We start from the raw sequence: 21,369 nt of genomic DNA, 5'->3' as shown, positions 1-21,369 counted from the left end.
CTAACTCAAATATCCAATGTTCAATCTGCACCAAACTTCATACGTCTGAAGTCCTGGCCTGAAGACATCTATGTATATGCCAATATTCCATTATAGTGCCACCAGCTGGCAGTACGTATAATTGACTTTGACATATTCCTCCTATATTTACTACTTTAAATATTGCACACCGTTTGCTGTTTTCATAAAATTCCTTATACTGAAAGACTAAAACCTCAAGCCTACAATTATTCATTGGTATGTTATTTTTTGCATTGATAATCTTCACCACAGTGTCGTTTCACTAGAAAAATTGACTTTTTCCCACTTTGCACAACTTGAATTCAGTGCATTAGTATTCAGATTCAGACAAATGCAATGCAACTGCATCATTTTTTTTTAAGCAATGTGACTACAATATATGCATTTGATAAGATTATGTTGTACTGACTATGTTTGACTGGCTGATTTTATCTCTTCCCAAGTAGTATGTTGTCAAACTCTGAGTTTGACCTTTGACCTATATTATCATGTTGAGTCACTAGGTTGTTGTGTCAGATTGAATGTCTGCAATAAACACTCTAAATACTGTAAAGAACTTCACTGGAATATTTATACATCATCAGAAAGCTGAATAAATAAGCTTTCCATTAATGTAGGTTTGTTAGAATAGGACAATCTTTGGTTGACATACAAGTATTTGAAAATCTAGAATCTGAATACTGAGAAAATCGCCTTTAAAGTTGTCCAAATTAAGTCCTTAGCAATGCATATTACTAATCAAATATTAAGTTTTGATATATCTATGTTAGGAAATTTACAAAATATCTTTATGGTACATGATCTTTATTATTATCCTAATGAATTTTGGCATAAAAATCAAACATTCTGATCCATGCAATGTATTTTTGGCCATTGCTACAAATATAAGGGTGCTATTTAAGGTTTTGTAGTCCAGGGTCACATTTATTATTTATATTTTAGTGAACTTATTCCTTTAAATTTGACTTAAAATCAGAGATACAAAGAATTAAATCCTTGCTTCAGTTAAATATTGTCACACCTCCAACAAACACTAAAAATATTCTGACATTTAAACGACAAAATTAATCATGAGAGTCACATGAGAGTGAGTAAGCATTAAATGTAGTCAACCGCTGAGGGAATGAGAGGTGTAAGCCAGTGTGGGCGTGGTTGACCTGGGCAGTGGGCGGGACGTGGTCAGTGGTGGGCGTGGCCTGTGTCCACATGTAAGGGAGAGCCACCAAAACCATATGGCATGTTGCTGAGTTTTCTCGCTGACAGACTTGTTCGCTCGCTGCGGTTCAATCCCGCCTCACACCTCATATCAAGTCATCCGCTCTCTGTTACTGCTGCCTGCCAGGAATACGAGTAGTTATTGATTTAAGCGGTCGTAGTGAAACTTTGACCCTGTTTAAGCCGTCGTGAGGATGCACAGCTCTCAGAAGGACACCACATACACCAAGATCTTCGTCGGAGGTCTTCCATATCATACAACCGACTCCAGCCTCAGGAAATACTTTGAAGTGTTTGGAGAAATCGAGGAAGCTGTTGTCATTACTGACAGACAAACGGGGAAATCCAGAGGCTATGGATTTGTAAGCTATCTATCTGTCTGTCTATCTAACGTTACACTGTTATTTTTGTACAGATACTATTCATAGATCAGTGATACTGTTATAGGTTTTATTGTTACTTTGAATCAGATTTAACTTTTTTTATTAGTCATTTTTTCACTCACCAGCCAATTTGACTACTAACTTTTTAAGTTACCTGCCATTCATTATTTCTACTAGTCAAAAAAAAAAAACATAAATAAACCAACGGGTCGAGGCTGTTTACACTGCACGTGACAAAGCGACCGTTGCAAGTAGTTTTGTGTCAGTACTAGGCAGGGATTGAAATTAACTTTTTCATTCACCAGCCAATTTGGATACTAAATTTTTAAGTTAAGGGCCATTCATAATTTCTACTAGCCAAAAATAAATAAATAAATAACGGACGCAAACCAACAGCTCAAGGCTGTTTACACTGCACGTGACAAAGCGACCGTTGCAAATCGTTTTGTGTCAGGATTAGGTAGGGATTGAAATTAACTTTTTCACTCACCAGCTAATTTGCTTACTAAATTCTTTACGTTATCGCCGTTCATTATTTCTGCTAGTCAAAAAAACGTAAATAAACCAGCGGCTTGAGGCTGTTTACACTGCACGTGACAAACCGACCGTTGCAAATCGTTTTGTGTCAGGATTAGGCAGGGATTGAAATTAACTTTTTCATTCGCCAGCCAAATTGGCTACTAAATTTTTAAGTTACCTGCCATTTATAATTTCTACTAGCCAAAAATAAATAAATAAATAAATAAATAAGGGGCATGTCGCATCTTTTGCTTGCTCAAGTTCGTTATTTCAAATGTAGACGCGCGGCAGCCGCGCTCATAACGGAAGCGACGCAGTCGCATCGGGATGAAAACATCTCAATTTTACAAAATGCCGCAAGCGCACCGCGGGTCATGTGACAAGATTTAACCAATTAGCTTCATCCTTTCCCGCAACAACATTGAAAGCTCAGCCAAGATGGAGAAACAGCTGATCATAGCTGTACATTTTTAAATAAATTTAGTAGCAGAGCTACAGCAAGTGATTTTTAGTGCTGGAAATCCGTTTGTCCTTTGATATAACTTCTGCGTCTTCATTGAGAGTGCGGGTCATGGTTGCTTAGCAACGGCAGAAGCCATGGGAGTGCAACGTACAGAGCGCTTTGGAAAGAAGGAGAAATCGGCGCGCCTAGCCTTTTCCACACGTTTTTAGGCGCGATATGTGAACGGCCCCGTACACTGCACGTGACAAAGCGACCGTTGCAAATCGTTTTGTGTCAGTACTAGGCAGGGATTGAAATTAACTTCTTCACTCACCAGCCAATTTGCTTACTAAATTCTTTACGTTATCGCCGTTCATTATTTCTACTAACAGTTAGTCAAAAAAAAAAAAAGACACAAAACAGAAAAAACGTAAATAAACCAACGGCTTGAGGCGTCTACACTGCACGTGACAAAAGGGACCGTTGCAAATCGTTTTGTGTCAGTACTAGGGCTGTGCGATATTGACAAAAATAATATCTCAATATTTCCTGGGATTTCATCGATAAGGATAATTAGACGATATTTTGCTGAGTGTGTTATTGTGCTGATATCTTAAGGACTAGCGTGGTCATTTTTACCTTTATAAAGCCATTTTTGTGAGTCAAATTCTTACATTTAATCTGTCAATTATAATAATAATACATTTAGACTGTTGCCAATTAAATGAAATCAGTATCAACAAAACTGAAATCAGCTTTTTCACTCACCAGCTAATTTGGCTACTAAAGTTTTAAGTTACCGGCCATTTATAAAACACACACACACAAAAAAAAACGTAAATAAACCAACGGCTTGAGGCGTCTACACTACACATGACAAAGCGACCGTTGCAAATCGTTTTGTGTCAGTATTAGGTAGGGATTGAAATTAACTTTTTCACACCAGCCAATTTGCTTACTAAATTCTTTACGTTATCGCCGTTCATTATTTCTGCTAGTCAAAAAAAAAAAAAAAAAACGTAAGAAAGAAAAACCGTTAATAAACCAACGGCTTGCAGCTTCTACACTGCACGTGACAAAAGCGACCGTTGCAAATCGTTTTGTGTCAGTACTAGGGATGTGCGATATTGACAAAAATAATATCTCAATATTTCCTGGGATTTCATCGATAAGGATAATTAGACGATATTTTGCTGAGTGTGTTATTGTGCTGATATCTTAAGGACTAGCGTGGGCACCTGACTGCTAAGTTTTTGATATTCTTCATATTCTGTGTGGTAAGTTCACAGCAGTGATAGAAATTAATCTTTTCCAATAAGTTTAAATTGATTTTTACCTTTTATGGTCATTTTTACCTTTATAAAGCCCTTTTTGTGAGTCAAATTCTTACATTTAATCTGTCAGTTATAATAATAATAATACATTTAGGCTGTTACTAAAGAAATGAAATCAGTATAAACAAAATTGAAATTAACTTTTTTATTCACCAGCTAATTTGGCTACTACATTTTTAAGTTACCGGCCATTTATAAAAAACACAAACAAAAAAAGTGTAAATAAACCAACGGCTTGAGGCGTCTACGCCGCACGTGACAAAGCGACCGTTGCAAATCGTTTTGATGGAAATCAATATTTTCCAATAAGTTTAAATTGATTTTTACCTTTAATGGTCATTTTTACCTTTATAAAGCCATTTTTGTGAGACATATTCTTACATTTAATGTGTCAATTATAATAATAATACATTTAGGCTGTTACTAAAGAAATGAAATCAGTATAAACAAAATTTATTTTTGAATATGAAGTGCATTTAGATGTATTTACACTTGTTAATTCAGTTTAGAGGGACATGGAATGCTTTAACCTGCAGTTACAAATACATAAATAATGTTTTGATATTTTAAACATAAAACATTGAATATAATTTTTAAATGGACTGGACTGTCATGTATGTGTAGGTGACGATGGCGGATCGAGCCGCAGCAGAAAGAGCCTGTAAGGATCCAAACCCCATTATAGACGGCAGGAAAGCCAACGTGAACCTGGCGTACCTCGGGGCCAAACCACGGATCATGCAGCCAGGTAAGAGGATCCGGACGCTTGGCCCAGAGCCAGAGCTTCACGTTTGTAGAGTGTGAGACAGCGTGCGATATAGACCAGCTGCGTGGAACATCACATGCTGACTCCTAAATAAGCCAAATCGGAGATTTCACACAATAAAAATAAAATAGTGCTTGTATAATTGTGCAACACAGGATTGTTTGTGAAATGCAGTGAGGAAAATGCAAAACATTTGGAAAATTAAACAATTTTGTTTCCAGGATTTATGGCATGCATATGGTAACAATTTTGTTAATATGAATGTTCTGTTTTATTGTAAAAAATAATGCCTCTTAGTCATTTTATAAATAAATGCAAGAAGGTTGTGTTTTTTCACAGGCTTTTCATTTGGTGTCCCTCAAATACACCCTACGTTTATCCAGCGGCCTTATGGGTAAGTGTAATACAACTATAATGATGACTGTATATTGTTTGTGTAGTTTCATTCATTTTGAAGGATTAGTTCACCAGAAAATGTGTTTCAACATCTGCTGAAAAACGCCTCACCCTCAGATCATCCAAGATTAGGATGAGTTTGTTTCTTCATCAGATTTGGGGAAATGTGTCATTCCATCACTTGCTCACCACTGGATCCTCTGCAGTGAATGGGTGCCGTCAGAATGAGAGTCCAAACAGCTGATAAAAACATCACAATAATCCAAAGTAATCCACACCACTCCAGTCCATCAGTGAACATCTTGAGAACACAAAAGCTATGTGTTTGTAAAAAAAACAAATCCTTTTAATGTCAATGTTTTTATCAGCTGATGGCACCCATTCACATCCATTGGTGAGCAAGTGATGGAATGACACATTTCTACAAATCTAATAAAGAAGCACTCCTCTGCATTTTGGATTGCCTGAGGATAAGTATTTTGTAATGTAATGAAATGTAAGCTCTGAATTCTGAGAAAAAGTTAGAATTAATTGTAGAATTCTAAGATAATTTATAATATTCTATAAAAATGTCAGCATTAATTTTAGAATTCAGAATTATGAAATGTAACTTTAATATTTTTAGAAAAAAGTAAGAATTATGAAATGTAAGCTGTGAATTCTGAGAAAAAGTTAGAATTCATTTTATAATTCTAAGAGACAAAATTTTAAAATGTAATTTTAGAATTCTAAGAAAAGGGTCAGAATTATGAAATGTAAGCTCTGAGAAAAAGTTAGAATTAATTTTAGAATTCTAAGCAAAAGTTGGAATTACAAAGTGTAATTTTAATATTTTGAGAAAAAAGTCAGAATTATGAAATGTAAGCTCTGAATTCTGGGAAAAGTTAGAATTAATTTTAGAATTCTAAGAAAACAGTCAGAATTATGAAATGTCAGATCTGAATTGTGAGTTTGTTTGTTTGTTGTTTTTTTTAAGTATTTTTCAAAATTATTTTTAGAATTCTAAAATCAAAATTTTTAAATGCAATTTTAGAATTTTGAGAATGAAGTCAGAATTATGAAATGTAATTTTAGTATTTTGAGAAAAAAGTCATAATTATGAAATATAAGGTCTGAATTCTGAGAAAGTTAGAATTCACTTTAGAATTCTGAGAAAAAATGTCAAAATTACTAGGTGGAATTTTAGAATTTTGAGAAAAAACTGAATTATGAAATGTAATTTTCGTATTTTGAGAAAAAAAGTCAAGATTATGAAATGTAAGTTTTGAATTCTGAGAAAAAATTAGAATTAGTTTTAGAATTGTAAGAAAAAGTCAAAATTGCAACGTCTCAAAATTACAAGATGGATGTTTAGAATTTTGAAAAATGAATCTAAAATTAAATTCTCAGGGAAAAAAAGTTAAAATTACTAAAGGGAATTTTTGAATTTTAAGAATGAAGTCAGAATTGTAAGATGTAATTTCAGAATTCTAAGAAAAAAAAGTCAAAAGTTTTTTTGCAAATCCGTTTTCAGCAGATTTTCTTTTTTAGGTGAACTATTTATTTAATCCTTCTCTCATTTATCTACATTCTGTTATGTAAAAATATGATATTGGAAAAGATGGCAGCATTGTATCATCCTACACTAATGTTTGCCATCGCCTTAAAGGTGTTGTGTGTAATGTTTAAGAGTCATTGGAATCCCCAGTGATTGCTTCCAAACATTGAGCGTTACGATTTGCTCGAATCTGGAAATGCCATTATTTCTGCTGACGCTCAAATGTGACACAGTTCACCTTTAAAGATAAATTAGTGATGACCTACAATATCATATTCCTACATGTTGCAATATTCCATAAAGGATGTTAGAGTTGATTTTCTGTGCATTTTGGCTGGATTCCTGTGTCATAAACTGTTGTTCTCCTTGTGTCATAGAGATAGTGAGGATGATCATTCCCCATTACTGTATCCTCCCCCTTTCCGCCAGGTTATGAGGTGTGTGCGTGTGCTTTTTACCCGTATTGTGTGTGTTTTATTTGCAACTCCTGAAAGTCTACGTCTGTGACTTCCTCTCTTCATGTGCTGTCTCTCTCTGATCTGACAGGCTCGCGTTCGGTTAACGTAACCGGTGAACGAGCTCAACAAAGTCAGAATTCATAAACGCTACCAGTAGACTCGAACACGATGGTGATTAGCTTGCATGGACGTTGTTGTTGTTGTTGTTGTTGTTTTTTGGAGAGTAGCTTTGCTGTGCGTTTGGATCTGAAGTGGTTTTATAGCTAAACCGTGTGTTTTAATAGAAATGAGTGTATGGTAGGACGTGGGGATTCGGGGAGACGGTCGTATTCTTGTTCCTTCTGGATTTGATGATTGTGCACAGCTTGTTTGGTTTATTTTTTATTCGTTTGAGCAGGCGTTTTGGTGTTTTGTTGTTGAAGGGCTCAAAGTTTCCCTCAAAACAAAACAACTCACGGCTTGCATGTTGCAGTGTATCTCGTGCCTCTGTTTTTTATTTTACTAATAATTTGTTTGCCTTTACTTGGATTCTCTTTTTCCAACACATCTTTGAATTCAATTCTGTGCCTCAACATTCAGCTGATTTTAATAGTTTGGTGTTAATGTATTTCTAAACTAAAATATCAATACTCTAAAAAAGCATAAAAGTACATTTATTCATTCATCTTGAGGTGATAACATGAGAAGTGCTAGCAAAGTTTCAAAACATGATCCAGAATGCAAAAATGGCAAATGTACCAAAAAGCAGTGCAAATGTTTTTTTTCTTTTATTGCAAATTGACATTTCTTTCATTTTATTTACTTTTTTTTTTTCACTGACATTGTTGCAGTGACCTCTAGAATACCATTATATTTTTATTAATATTTTTAATTAATTGTAAAGTTTCTATTTTCAGTTTTAATTTTAAGTTTTGTTAAAGCTTTAATTTTGTTTTGGTCATTTTTATTTTTTTATTATTTTACACAATTTATACAGTAATAGTTTTTTTATATTTTGTATTTAAAGTTTTAGTAAATTTGCTGTGGGTTTGTTTGTTTGTTTTTTTTGTCCATTTTCTATTAGTTTTTTGTTATAGTTTTTATTAAATTTAATTTCAGTTTTGGGTATTTTAGTAGATGAGGAAATAGAACTTAATATATTTTAAGTCAATTTTATTGTTGTCATTTACATTTTGAGTTCGTTTTTTTGTTGTTGTGTTTTTGTCATTTTTATTAGTTTTATTGTTAAAGCTTTAGTAATTTTTTTTTTTTTTTTTTTTTTTTTTTTAAGTTTTGTATTAGTTTTTTGTTTTAATATATCTATATGGTTTTTATTAAATTTAATTTCAGTTTTGGTTATTTTAGTAGATCAAGTTTGTCTAGCCAGAATTTACAAATGTTGCTCTGAAAATATAACTTAAATAATATTTTTTTAAGTTAATTCATATTCTATTATTGTTTTTATTTACATTTTGAATTTGTGGTTTTTTTTTTTTAACAAAGTTTAATTTTAAGTTTTGTTAATGTTTTAGTGATTTAGTTTTGGTCATTTGGTTTTATTATTTATTCATTTTTATTTATTTAAAAATGTGTGTTAGTTTTTTGTTAACTTTCATTTCAGTTTTAGTTATTTTCGTACATCAACTTAACGGAAATGAGAAATAAAATGTAAAAAAAACGTTAAGTTGTTTGGGTTTTAAAATTTTAATTTATTTCTGCTAAACTGTGTTTTATTTAAAGTAATTAAGTTTTTTTTTATGGTTTTAGTGAACTACAATAACATTGTAGCACCCCATGCATTAATGCTTAGAATTTAACAGATGTTTTGCATTCTGATACATTTCAGAGAGCAACAGCATGTGACGCTCAGTTTGTGTAGCTAGAACTGTGTGTTCATGTACTTGTGTAAAGAATATTTTGGGTTTAAGAAAGCACAGTATTGCGGTGTGTCGTCCTACTGACCGATCCGGTACGTAGTCACTTCTGTCCTTCTAGGAAGATTCAGTTCCAGAGAGCAGCAGCTGCAGCACAGTGACATTCAGAGCAGCGCGAGACAACAGGTGTTCAGAGACACCAGAGATCAGTCCTCTGTTTCTGTGATTTACAAAGTAGCTTAAATTAGCCCTGAACTTTGGCAACCCCCAAATGTTCAGGACATGAAGAAGGAAAATATGCTTGTAGTAAAAAAGTTGCCGCTGCTGCTTAGTAACAGGGGTATTTTTAACAATGACACACTTGGGGCTCAGAGTTTGTTGCATTTCATACCACATTCATAATTATATGTTGTATTAACTCTCATCTAAGCTTCTGCAAGCATTTTTTATCTCACGATTCTACCTTTTTATTCTTGCAATTATAAAGTTTATATCTCACAATTCACACTTCTAAGAACTGTGAGATATAAACTCACAATTCTAAGATGAAAAGTTTGAATTGTGAGATAAAAACTTCATAATTTCAAGAATAAAAATTTAGTTTTTATTTTATTATTTTTATTTATTTATTTATTTTTATTTTATTAAATTTATTAATTTTAGAATTCTAAGAAAAAGTCAGCTTTGCGAAGTCTCAGTTACCAGGGGTAAAAATGGTGAGGTGTAATTTTAGAATTTTAAGAAAAGGTCGGAATTATGAAATTAAATTTTAGAATTCTGAGAAAAAAATCTAAATTTTAGAATTCTAAAAATAAATACAGATTTATGAAATGTAATTTTAATATTTTAAGAAAGACGTCAGAATTATGAAATGTAAGCTGAATTGTGAGAATTAGTTAGAATTTTAGAATTCTAAGGAAAAATGATAATGTAATTTTAGAATTTTAAGAAAAATTCTGAATTAATTTTGGAATTCTGAGAATAAAGTCAGAATTATGAAATGTAAGCTTTGAATTCTGAGAATTAGTTAGAATTTCAGAATTCTAAGGAAAAATGATAATGTAATTTTAGAATTTTAAGAAAAATTCTGAATTAATTTTGGAATTCTGAGAATAAAGTCAGAATTATGAAATGTAAGCTCTGAATTTTAAGAAAGTTAGAATTAATTTTGAGAAAAAAAATTATGAAATGTAATTTTAGTATTTTGAGAAAGAAAGTCAGAATTTTAAATGTAATTTTAATATTTTGAGAAAAAAGAAAGAATTATGAAATGTAAGCTCTGAATTCTGAGAAAAAGTTAGAACTAATTTGAAAATTCTAAGAAAAAGTTAGAATTATAACATGTAATTTTAGAATTGGAAAAAAAAAAAATTTTTAGAATTCTAAGAATAAAGAATTATAAACTGTAATTTTAATATTTTGAGGAAAAAGTCTAAGAATAAAGTCAGAATTATAAACTGTAATTTTAATATTTTGAGGAAAAAGTCTGAATTATGAAATGTAAACTCTGAATTCTGAAAAAAGTTAGAATTAATTTTAAATTTTACAAAATAGAATTATAAAATGTAATTTTAGAATTCTGAGAAAGTCAAAATTATGAGAGGGAGTTTTAGGATTTTGAGAAAACAGAATTATGAAATGTAAGCTCTGAATTCTGAGAAAAAGTTAGAATTAGTTTTACAATTCTAAGAAAAGTCAGAATGGCAAAGTCTCAAAATTACGAGATGGAATTTTAAAATTTTGAGGAAAAAAACAGTTATGAAATGTAATTTTAGAATTTTTAGGGAAAAAATGTAAATTACGAGAAGAAATTTTAGAATTCTGAGAAAAAATAATTGTAAGACATAATTTCAGAATTCTAAGAAAAAAAGCCAGAAGCTTTTTTTATTGTTCTGTGGTAGAAAAAAAATTGCAAGATGTATTTTCTAAGAAGAAATGTCAGAATTGTGAGATTAAGTTGCAAATACCTTTTTTATATTTTAGTTTTTTGGTGGTTATTGATCTAGTACTCAGTATCGGTGTAAATAACTTCATCAAAAGAACTTTTGAGTGCATGTAATTCATTTCCAGTGGATCGTTTTATTTCTCCAGATGCACTGTGGAGCTCAGTAAAGCATGTTTGTTCAGGACTGGGTCAGGCCATGTGTTGCTCAGCTTTCCGTTTATGACGGCGGGGCGGCAGAAATAGCCTCTCCACACACCGTCCCGTCACTCCGGCAGACTGACAGTCAGGAATGGCCTGTTAGAGACTCACAGCTCATCTAAGGACACATTTAACTCCGGCACCTGTTGTTTTTGCACGTTTGCCGGTTAGGACTCGTTTCAGCTGTGGAGAAATACAAATCAAATCTGCCCGGCAACAAAGACGGGACTTAACGGTGATTATTTTTGCAGTTTGACCGGTGCTGCTAGTGGCTCAGAGATTAAACACTTCAACTTCCTAAGACTTCAGGCGTCTTTACGTTGTCAAATTAAAGGTCCTGTAAGCCATTTTAGCCATTTAGATAATGTGTGTTATATCTGCAACGCTGAAGTCAAAAATCTATGTGAGGCTCGCAAACCCGTACATGATTAAAAGATGAAGAATGTTTCTGATCAGCTAAAAAAAGTACAGTGAATGTCCCACTGTCCTGAAAATTAAGCATGTGTCCTGTTTAATGACAGCTGTGCACAAAAATCAGCTTTAATGCATATTTGTTTTATTTAATTCTTTTTTATTTAATTGTATTTGCTTGCATTTTATTTTATTTTATTTTATTTTATTTATTGTGACATTATTTGTGTGAATCAGCACATTAACCCTCACAGATTCTCCAAAAAATTATTTATTTTTTATTTTATTTTATTTTATTAAATAAGTTGTCTTTTGTTTTTCTTTTTGAGGTGAAATGTACTTTACTTATTTGCTGTATTTCAAATGCAACTTTTACCATTTTATTTAATTTTTTTTTCTAAATTATTTTTTTATTCAGTGTGACATCATTTTCATGAATCAACCCACAGTTCCTCCAAAAATAATGATTATTTAATTTTATTTTTTGTTTTATTCATTGTGATGACATTTGTGTGAATCAGCACATTAACCCTCCCAGTTCCTCCAAAAAATAATGATTTTTATTTTATTTTATTTTATTATTTTTTTTAATTTTTTAAATGAGTCAGTTTTTGAATCTTTTTTTTTTTTTTTTTTTTTTTTTTTTTTTTTTTTTTTTGGTGAAATGTACTTTACTTATTTGCACTATTTTAAATGCTAACTTTTTTTTTTTTTTTTTTTTCTTCCCCTAAATTTTTTTTATTTATTGTGACATTATTTTGTGAATCAGCACATTAGCCCTCCAGTTCCTCCAAAAAATAATGGTTTTTTTTATTTAATTTTATTTAATTTTATTTAATTTTATTTATTTTTAAAGAGTCAGGTCTTTTTGTAATCTTTTTTCTTTCTTTTGATTTTCATTAAATGACATTATTTTTGCTCTATTTCAAATGCACATTAACCCTTTAATTTTTTTTTTTCTAAATTATAATTTTCCAGTTCCAAAAAAATAATGATTTTTTATTTTATTTTATTTTATTTTATTTTATTTATTTTATTTTATTTTTTGAATAAGTTTTTTTTTTCTTTCTTTCTTTTGATTTTTTCTTATGAAATGTTATTTTATTTTATTTGTTTATTTGTATTTTTTTTCTAAATAAACACAACTTTTACTATTTTAACACATTAATCCTCCCAGTTCCTCCAAAAAAATAATGATTTGTTATTTTATTTTATTTTATTTTATTGTATTATTTTTAAATAAGTCAGGTTTTTTCTTTTGTTTTTCTTTTAATTTTGGAGTAAAATCTACTTTACTTATTTGCTGTATTTCAAATACAACTTTTACTATTTTAGCACATTAACCCTTAATTTTTTTTTTTTTTTTTTTTTTTTTTATTAAATAAGTCAGTTTTTATCTTTTGTTTTTCTTTTAATTTTGGAGTAAAATCTACTTTACTTATTTGCTGTATTTCAAATGCAACTCCCGGTTTCGTGTTTGCAGTGTAAAGAAAACAGAGTTGAAGCACCTGTTGCTTATTTTCCCTTCAGCGCAGCAGCAAACAGGATTGAAATGTTAGATTCGGTGGATTTAGGAGCAGGTTTCCACACTTATTTCCCTTTAGGCTTTGTGTGTGTTGTGTGAACGCACGCAAGTGTGTGTTTCTCTTTCATGTGAGTGTGTGTGAGTTAACTGAATTTCTCTTCCTTCTTTCAGTATTGTTTGTTGTGTGAGTAACATTCACCCTGTTTTTGATTGCAGAATTGCTGTCAAAGCTACACTCTGCTTTATTTTTTTTGGAAGGTTTTATTTTTTCTGCTGTGATATTGATTGTTCTGCTTTGAAAGTCATAGTCATTGGTTTTATTTGAGTGTGGGATTAGACGATATTATGATGTGAACTCATAATTGAATGCTGCGTTTGCAAACGAAATAGGTTTGCCTAAAGAGCTAAAATATCCGTTCGGTGGCTAAAGATGGACTCTCAGTGACCGCACTGTTAATGACTAATGATGTTGATTTAGTCAGATGTGAATCATGAATTATAAGCAGAATGAATGTCTGTGTAAATAATTTGGAAATATAAAATGATGGGCACTTTTGTTCATAAGGACTTTTAAAACATAAACTGTCTTAAACAGTTTACACACTCACTTTAGTTAAAGATAATTTAATTTGTCTAACAGTGTTTAACAGTGGACATACTGTACTGTGTCTCTCAAATAATCCATTCTATGGTGGAAATGAATATTGTGGAATGAAATGAACAAGGTTACTTTAACAGAATATTAAATTATATTGTAAACTTTGCATAATTTTACATACACAAACAATATGGGTTAATTAGACACATTTAAAATATTCTGTTCTTTAGTAAAATTTACCTTGGGTTTTTATTTTTCTCCTTGACAAACCAGTACATTTACTATTAATTAATAAAATCTTCATTAGGTACACATATATCAATTCAAGTTTCAATTAAAAACTAAAAGGTTTATAAAATTAAATCTATACAAAAATAATTCAAAAAATTAAATTACATTTTTAATTTAAATTATATTTAAAATATAAAATATATGTATTATCTATTGAAAAAAAATTGAAAACAGGCAATACTGAGATTTATTGAGATCTTCATATATTCAATTAATTTAATTTCAATTCAATTCAAGTTTCAATTCAGTTAAAAACTACAAGGTTTATAAAATAAAATATCCAGGTAAAATGTTTACAAGACAGATTCCCTGAGACGTTCATATATTAAATTACATTTATTTTAATTAAATTCAGGCTTCAGTTCACTTAAAAAAAAAAAAAAAAAAGTTTATAAAATAAAATCAATATAAAATTGAAATCAGAAAGTAAAAAGTTTATAAGGCAGATTTATTTCTTTTTTTTAATTTCTAGATAAATTTCTTTTTTTGATTACATTGACATTGAAATATGAAAATAAGGCATTATTTAATTAAATATGCACTAATTTGCATACATTTCTAGTACAAAAATTCAAACACTGCATGAAGTCAGTTTCAGTTTTCAAATTCCTGGTTTTATATTATTATAAATATTATTTATTTATTTATTTTTTTTATTTTTTTTTTTTTTACATATTAGCGTCAAATTTGTCACTCCATAATTCAGAAAATATTAGAACAGACTGGGGGGGATAAAATGTTGTATATTATCAAGCATATATGAAGTTTCAGAAAATAGACGGGAATAAAAATGCAAAGTTTGGTGTGTGTAAGTGCTACTGACGTGGAGATTTATGGCTCAGTTTAGGATAAAAAAAAAACACATTTTGAGAAAACAGCCTTTAAAAATATGTATTTTAATTGAAATCTATTGACAAATAGATAAAGTGCTATAAAAGAAACACTTAACAGTGTCTTTTGGATGTTTTCTGTCCGATAGTCTGAAAAAAAAAAAAAACACTTTATGAAAAACCAAAAAGCCCAAAAATGTGAAATTTCACTAAAAATGAAATTATATTTAAAATATAAAATATATGTATTATCTCTTTTAAAACATCAGTGAAAACAGGTTTATAAAATAAAATCTGTACTAAATCAAAAATAATTTAATACAGGTCGAACGTTTACAAGACATTGATTACGCTGATTATTGCAAACATTTTTTGTATTACAAGTTTTGTAAAATGTTATGTTTAAATATGCAAATGAGGCATTATTTAATTAAATATATGCTTTTGCATAAATTTCAATTTTTTTTTTTTTTTTTTTTTTTTTTTTACATATTAGAGTCAAATGTTTTACAGAGGGATTTTTGGGTATCTCATTTTGTCACTCCATAATTTAGAAAATACTTAGAACAGACAGAAAACAATATATTTTCACAGTTTTTGACACAAATAGATAAAGTGCTATAAAAGAAACACTTAACAGTGTCTTTTGGATGTTTTCATTTCACAAGTCTAAAAAACACTTTATGAAAAACCAAAAAGACCAAAATCTCAAACTTGACAGATGCATGAAAAAAGTGTTTGCATGCAATGTCTGCCCTTAAATAAAAAAATAAAACTTCTTGCGTTAGATTGAATGTGAAAATTCATGTATATAAAATGTATTGAATGATTTACACATTTATTCTGCTCATATTTTATGAATAAAAACACATTGGTATGTTTTAGCTAACGCAGTGAGATCATATGAAATGCTCAAAACAATAATGCAGTTTTGCATTAAACCTTGTTTACTGTAAGTTAAAGTTGCATCATCTGATGTGATTCTGATTCCCAGCATGCTCTATTGTGGCAATCCTGTTGATGTGAGTAACCCTGCCGTGTTCCTCTGTTAGTGAACGTTTTGCTGCTTCTCTATTTAATCACACGATCTCTGTGTCCCTCAGGATTCCCGCTCACTATGTGTACCCGCAGGCGTTTGTGCAGCCCAGCGTGGTGATCCCTCACGTCCAGGCGCCGTCTTCAGCCTCGGCCGCGGCGTCTCCGTACCTGGACTACACCGGCACCGCATACGCGCAGTACACCGCAGCCGCCACCGCTGCGGCCGCAGCCGCCGCTTACGATCAGTACCCGTACGCCGCCTCTCCGGCCGCCACGGGTTACGTCGCCGCCACGACCGGCTACGGTTACGTCCAGCAGCCTCTGGCGTCTCCCGCGCCCGGAGCCGCGGCGGCCGCGTTCGCTCAGTACCAGCCGCAGCAGCTGCAGACGGACCGCATGCAGTGAACAACTGGACTCTATGACTGAATCAGCCAAAGAAACTTGTTTAACTTTTTTATTGTTCGGTTATTGTTACTATCGTTGTTTTATTTGTAGTATTTAATATTTATTATGTAACAGAAAGCTACAGCTTTTCCAAACAAGGGTGATGGAAACTACGTTTCTTCCACGCAAGGATTTTTTTTCATTTTTCACTCACCCTTATGTTAAAAACACTTGTATTACTAATTTTTCATTGCAACACAGAGAAGGCCAAAAACAGCATGAATGATCAACGAACAAACATTAAATGTGTTGCACAGAAAAAAAACGAGTTTGAGCAACATGAGGGTGAGTAAATAATGACAGAATAACAGTTCATTAAAGTAAATAATTTGCTAAAAAAATACTACTGAGGCTGTCCAAGATTAGGATGAGTTTGTTTCTTCATCAGATTTGGAAAAATGTGTCATTCCATCACTGTCTCACCAATGGATGTGAATGGGTGCCGTCAGAATGAGAGTCCAAACAGCTGATTAAAACATTACAGTAATTTACAAGTAATCCACACCACTCCAGTCCATCAGTTCACATTTTAAGAGGCCAAAACTGTGTGTTGTTAAGAAATGAATCCATCTTTAAAACGTTTTTAACTAAAATATGACTCCATAATCAATAATAACACTTCCTTCATTGAAAAAGTCTATTTTCTGTTGTCTCTCACATCGAAACATGCAGCTTTTGTCTTCTCACGATGTTAATTGGTGGACTGAAATGGTTAGGATTACTTGTGGATTACCAGTGGATCTATTGCAGTGAATGGGTGCCGTCAGAATGAGAGTCCAAACTGCTGATAAAAACATCTCAATAATCTACAAGTAATCCACAACACTCCAATCCATCAGTTAACATCTTGAGAAATGAAAAATGGTGTGTTTGTAAGAAACAAATCCATCATTAAGAAGTTTTTAATTAAAATATCCATAATCCAGTCCATAATCCAAAATGACGCTTCTTCCAGTGAAAAAGTGCTCTGGCCTGAATCAGAAGAGAAATCTGCACAGGTCAAACACCTGTGGCTGGATTTTGATTTGACGTTTTCACTAGAAGTGTTTTTATAGATTATAATATAACCGTTTAAAGTTAAAAATGTTTTAATGATGGATTTGTTTCAGCTTTTGTCTTCTCAAGATGTGAACTGATGTACTGGAGTGGTGTGGATTACTTGTGGATTATTGTGATGTTTTTATCAGATGTTTGGACTCTCATTCCAACGGCACCCATTCACATCCATTGGTGAGCAAATGATGGAATGCTACATTTCTCCAAATCTGATGAAGAAACAAACTCATCCTAATCTTGGATGGCCTGAGGATAAGCACATTTTCAGCTAATTTTAATTTTAGGGTAAACTATTCCTTTAAGTCATTGTTTTGAGGGTTTCATCAAAATTCTATTAAGTAACAGACAAGGTTAAGCCAAAATACAGATTTGATTTGTAATTTCATCAATTGCTCACCAATGGATGTGAATGGGTGCCGTCAGAATGAGAATCCAAACAGCTGATAAAAACATCACAATAATCCACAAGTAATCCACACCAGTCCAGTCCATCACTTAACATCTTGAAGATGTTTTTTTTAACTAAAATCCATCTCCATAATCCATAATAACACTTCCTGCAGTGAAAAAGTGGTCTGGTCTGAATCAGGAGAGAAATCTGCACAGATCAAGCACCGTTTACAAGCCAAAACAGTCCAAAACAAATACCTGGCTGGATTTTGATGTAAGAGACAACAAAAGATGGACTTTTTCACATTATTATGGATTATGGACTTGTATTTTAGCTAAAAACGTCATTAAAAAATAGCTTTTGTCTTCTCAAGATGTGAACTGATGGACTGGAGTGGTGTGGATTACTTGTGGATGATTGTGATGTTTTTATCAGCTGTTTGGACTCTCATTCTGACGGCACCCATTCACATCTATTGGTGAGCAAGTAATGGAATGCTACATTTCTCCCAATCTGATAAAGAAACAAACTCATCCTAATCTTGGATGGCCTGAGGATAAGCACATCTTCAGCTAATCTTCATTTTTGGGTAAACTATTCCTTTAAGTCATTGTTTTGAGGATTTTGTCAAAATCCTGTTAAGTAACAGACAAAGTTACGCCAAAATACTGATCTGATTTGTCGTTTCGTCACTTGCTCACCAACGGATCCAGTGCAGTGAATGGGTGCCGTCAGAATGAGAATGTAAACGGCTGATAAAAACATCACAATAATCCACAAATGATTTTTAACTAAAATATGAGTCTGTAATCCATGACACTTCCTCCAGTGAAAAAGTGGTCTGATCTGAATCAGGAGAGAAATCTGCAAAGATCAACCACTGTTTACAAGACAAAACAGCTCTAAACAAATATGCAGCTGGATTTTGATGTGGGAGACAACAGGAGATGGACTTTTTCACATTATTATGGATTATGGACTTGTATCATTTTAGCTAAAAATGTCTTGATGGATTTGTTTCAGCTTTTGTCTTTTCAAGATGTGAACTGATGGACTGGAGTGGTGTGGATTACTTGTGGATTATTGTGATGTTTTTATCAGCTGTTTGGACTCTCATTCTCCAGCACCCATTCACATCCATTGGTGAGACAGTGAGGGAATGACACATTTCTCCAAATCATCTACATCTTAAATGGGTTAGTGCATTTTCATTTTTGAGTGAACTGTTCCTTTACACACATCACAGGCTGCAGATTATTTGTGTATCTTGTCTGTGGTGTTATTATTGTTAATGGACGTCTGATTATTTTCATAAACTCGATTATGTCCTGTGATCGCCTCATGAGGCTGAATATAGTACTGTTGGGCAGATGATCATATATTTGGCTTTGGAAATCAAACAAAGTGCCTTAAAGCATCACAGTCAGTCGAGAAATGAAGACGTTCAGCATCTACACTAGTGCCTTAATATCACATACTGTAAAAATGAAAGCTACTGAACGACTTTATGTGCACTGTATGTGTCAATGTTCGTGTAATTCACTACTGGTTTAATGTGCCTTTATTATGTTTAATAGAAGTGAATGTCTCTGAATTGGATTTGTTGTTGCCTGTTATTTAATGCACTGTAAGGGACATATATGAAGGGAAAGGAAATGATTGCAATCATATGTGCAGCTACAGAATTGATGTCCAAGTATTTCTGTATTAAAAGGCCTTGACAACACCAGTCCACTGCAACTAGCTTTGCTTTTTATTTCATTTAATTTTTCCCATACAGTCGATCAGTTTGTCATCCTGTAGGCCATTATTTACACTTTGTATAAATACAGGTTCAGATTATTGGAAATATTATACGGAACAATGACGTTTGATAAAATGTGTATTAGACAAATCTGTGAAATAAGTCTCACGTATTTTCTGTTTATTTATTATAGTATTTTAGAATTTATTTACTAATAGTTTTTATTAATATTTAGAATATTTAGTGTTTATTTTTCATTTACTTTTTTTTTAAACAGTAATGTTGTGAAATATTATTACAAGTAATTTTCTATATGAATATATTGCAAATTATTGTTGACTGCTGTGTAATTATTTTTTTAAATAAGATTTTTATATTTTTTATTATAATATTTTTATTTTATCTATTATATTTTATTAATATTTATTACATATATTTATTATATTGTTTATTATATATATAATTTACTATTTATTATAGTTGTTAAAACAATAATATTGGACAATATTACGATACATTTTCTATATCAATATATTACAAACATAACTACTGTATAATTATTATTTTTAATATGAGTTTTATAATATTTTTATTATAATATTTTTATTTATTTATAATTTACTATATTTTCATTACAATTTATTATTTATGTATATGTATTGTATTTTTTATTATATATAATTTACTATTTATTATACTCAAGTTAAAACAGTAATATTGTGAAATATTAAAAGTAATTTTCTATATCAGGATGTTGCAAAATATGTTGACTACTGTATAATTATTTTTATGTTTGTATAATTATTTAGTTAGTTAGTTAGTTCTTTATTTTGATCATCATCACTCCAAAGTTCACTAAATGAAAATCTTGCAGTATGTTGACAATTTAATAAATGTTATTAAATATATAAATGTATAGATACCCCACTATATATGCTTATATTCTATTTTATATATTTATTTATTTATTTACCATATTTTTTATATTTATTATGTATTTACATTTATTATATTATTTATGATATATAATTTACTATTTATTATACTTAATAAATATATATTTAATATTAAATTAGTTAAAACAGTAAAAACAGTAATATTGTGAAATATTAAAAATCAAATTTTCTAAAAAATACATTGCAAATTATGTTGACTGCTGTATTTTTTTAAATATGATTTTTGTTATATTTCTATTATAATGTTTCTATTTTTTTTTTTTGTTTATATTGCATTTTATTGATTTAATTTTTTATTATTTTTATTATTGACTATAGTTTATTTATTATGTTTATTATGTACTTATATTTATCATATCATTTATTATATATAATTTACTATTTATTATACTTAAATATATATTTAATATTAAATTAGTTAAAACAGTAAAAACAGTAATATTGTGAAATATTAAAAATCTAATGTTCTAAAAAATATATTGCAAATTATGTTGACTGCTGTATTTTTTTAAATATGATTTTTGTTATATTTCTATTATAATGTTTCTATTTATTTTTTTTTAGGTTTATATTGTATTTTATTGATTTTTTTTTATTATTTTTATTGTTGACTATAGTTTATTTATTATATTTATTATGTACTTACATTTATCATATCATTTATTATATATAATTTACTATTTATTATACTTAATAAATATATATTTAATATTAAATTAGTTAAAACAGTAAAAACAGTAATATTGTGAAATATTAAAAATCAAATTTTCTAAAAAATACATATATTTTTTTTAAATATGATTTTTGTTATATTTCTATTATAATGTCTCTATTCTTTATTTAGGTTTATATTGTGTTTTATTTATTAATTGATTTTTTTTATTATTTACTATATTTTATTTATTATATTTATTATATGTACTTATATTTATTATATATAATTTACTATTTATTAAAGTTTATATATATAGTACATCAAGTTGAATATATAGTTCATTATATTTTAAATTTATAGATA

General features: G+C 30.5%; 1 protein-coding gene across 2 annotated transcripts; it reads left to right on the top strand.

The window, feature by feature from the left end:
* The first annotated feature begins 1,226 nt into the window (after nucleotides 1-1,226).
* rbm24b (RNA binding motif protein 24b) lies at nucleotides 1,227-19,552 on the top strand. 2 transcript variants are annotated; one of them, XM_051131057.1, is made up of 5 exons: nucleotides 1,228-1,598; nucleotides 4,539-4,662; nucleotides 5,020-5,074; nucleotides 6,991-7,050; nucleotides 15,826-19,552. In XM_051131057.1, exons 1-5 carry the CDS (start codon nucleotides 1,431-1,433, stop codon nucleotides 16,163-16,165), a joined length of 747 nt encoding a protein of 248 aa, XP_050987014.1. In that variant the 5' UTR covers nucleotides 1,228-1,430; the 3' UTR covers nucleotides 16,166-19,552. The 2 variants fall into 2 exon arrangements, with proteins under 2 accessions (XP_050987015.1, XP_050987014.1); XM_051131058.1 differs by lacking the exon at nucleotides 6,991-7,050 and having other exon boundaries at nucleotides 1,227-1,598.
* The last annotated feature ends 1,817 nt before the right edge of the window (nucleotides 19,553-21,369 follow it).

Source organism: Labeo rohita, chromosome 16 (genome assembly GCF_022985175.1).
Source record: "Labeo rohita strain BAU-BD-2019 chromosome 16, IGBB_LRoh.1.0, whole genome shotgun sequence".
NCBI lineage: Eukaryota > Metazoa > Chordata > Actinopteri > Cypriniformes > Cyprinidae > Labeo > Labeo rohita.
This window is presented reverse-complemented; position numbering and strand designations above follow the sequence as displayed.

Coding starts and splice junctions, on each gene's coding strand:
- rbm24b (XM_051131057.1), top strand. CDS start 1,431: ATGCACAGCTCTCAGAAGGACACCACATACACCAAGATCTTCGTCGGA. Junction 1,599..4,538: donor AATCCAGAGGCTATGGATTT/GTAAGCTATCTA, acceptor ATGTATGTGTAG/GTGACGATGGCGGATCGAGC. Junction 5,075..6,990: donor TTTATCCAGCGGCCTTATGG/GTAAGTGTAATA, acceptor CTTGTGTCATAG/AGATAGTGAGGATGATCATT.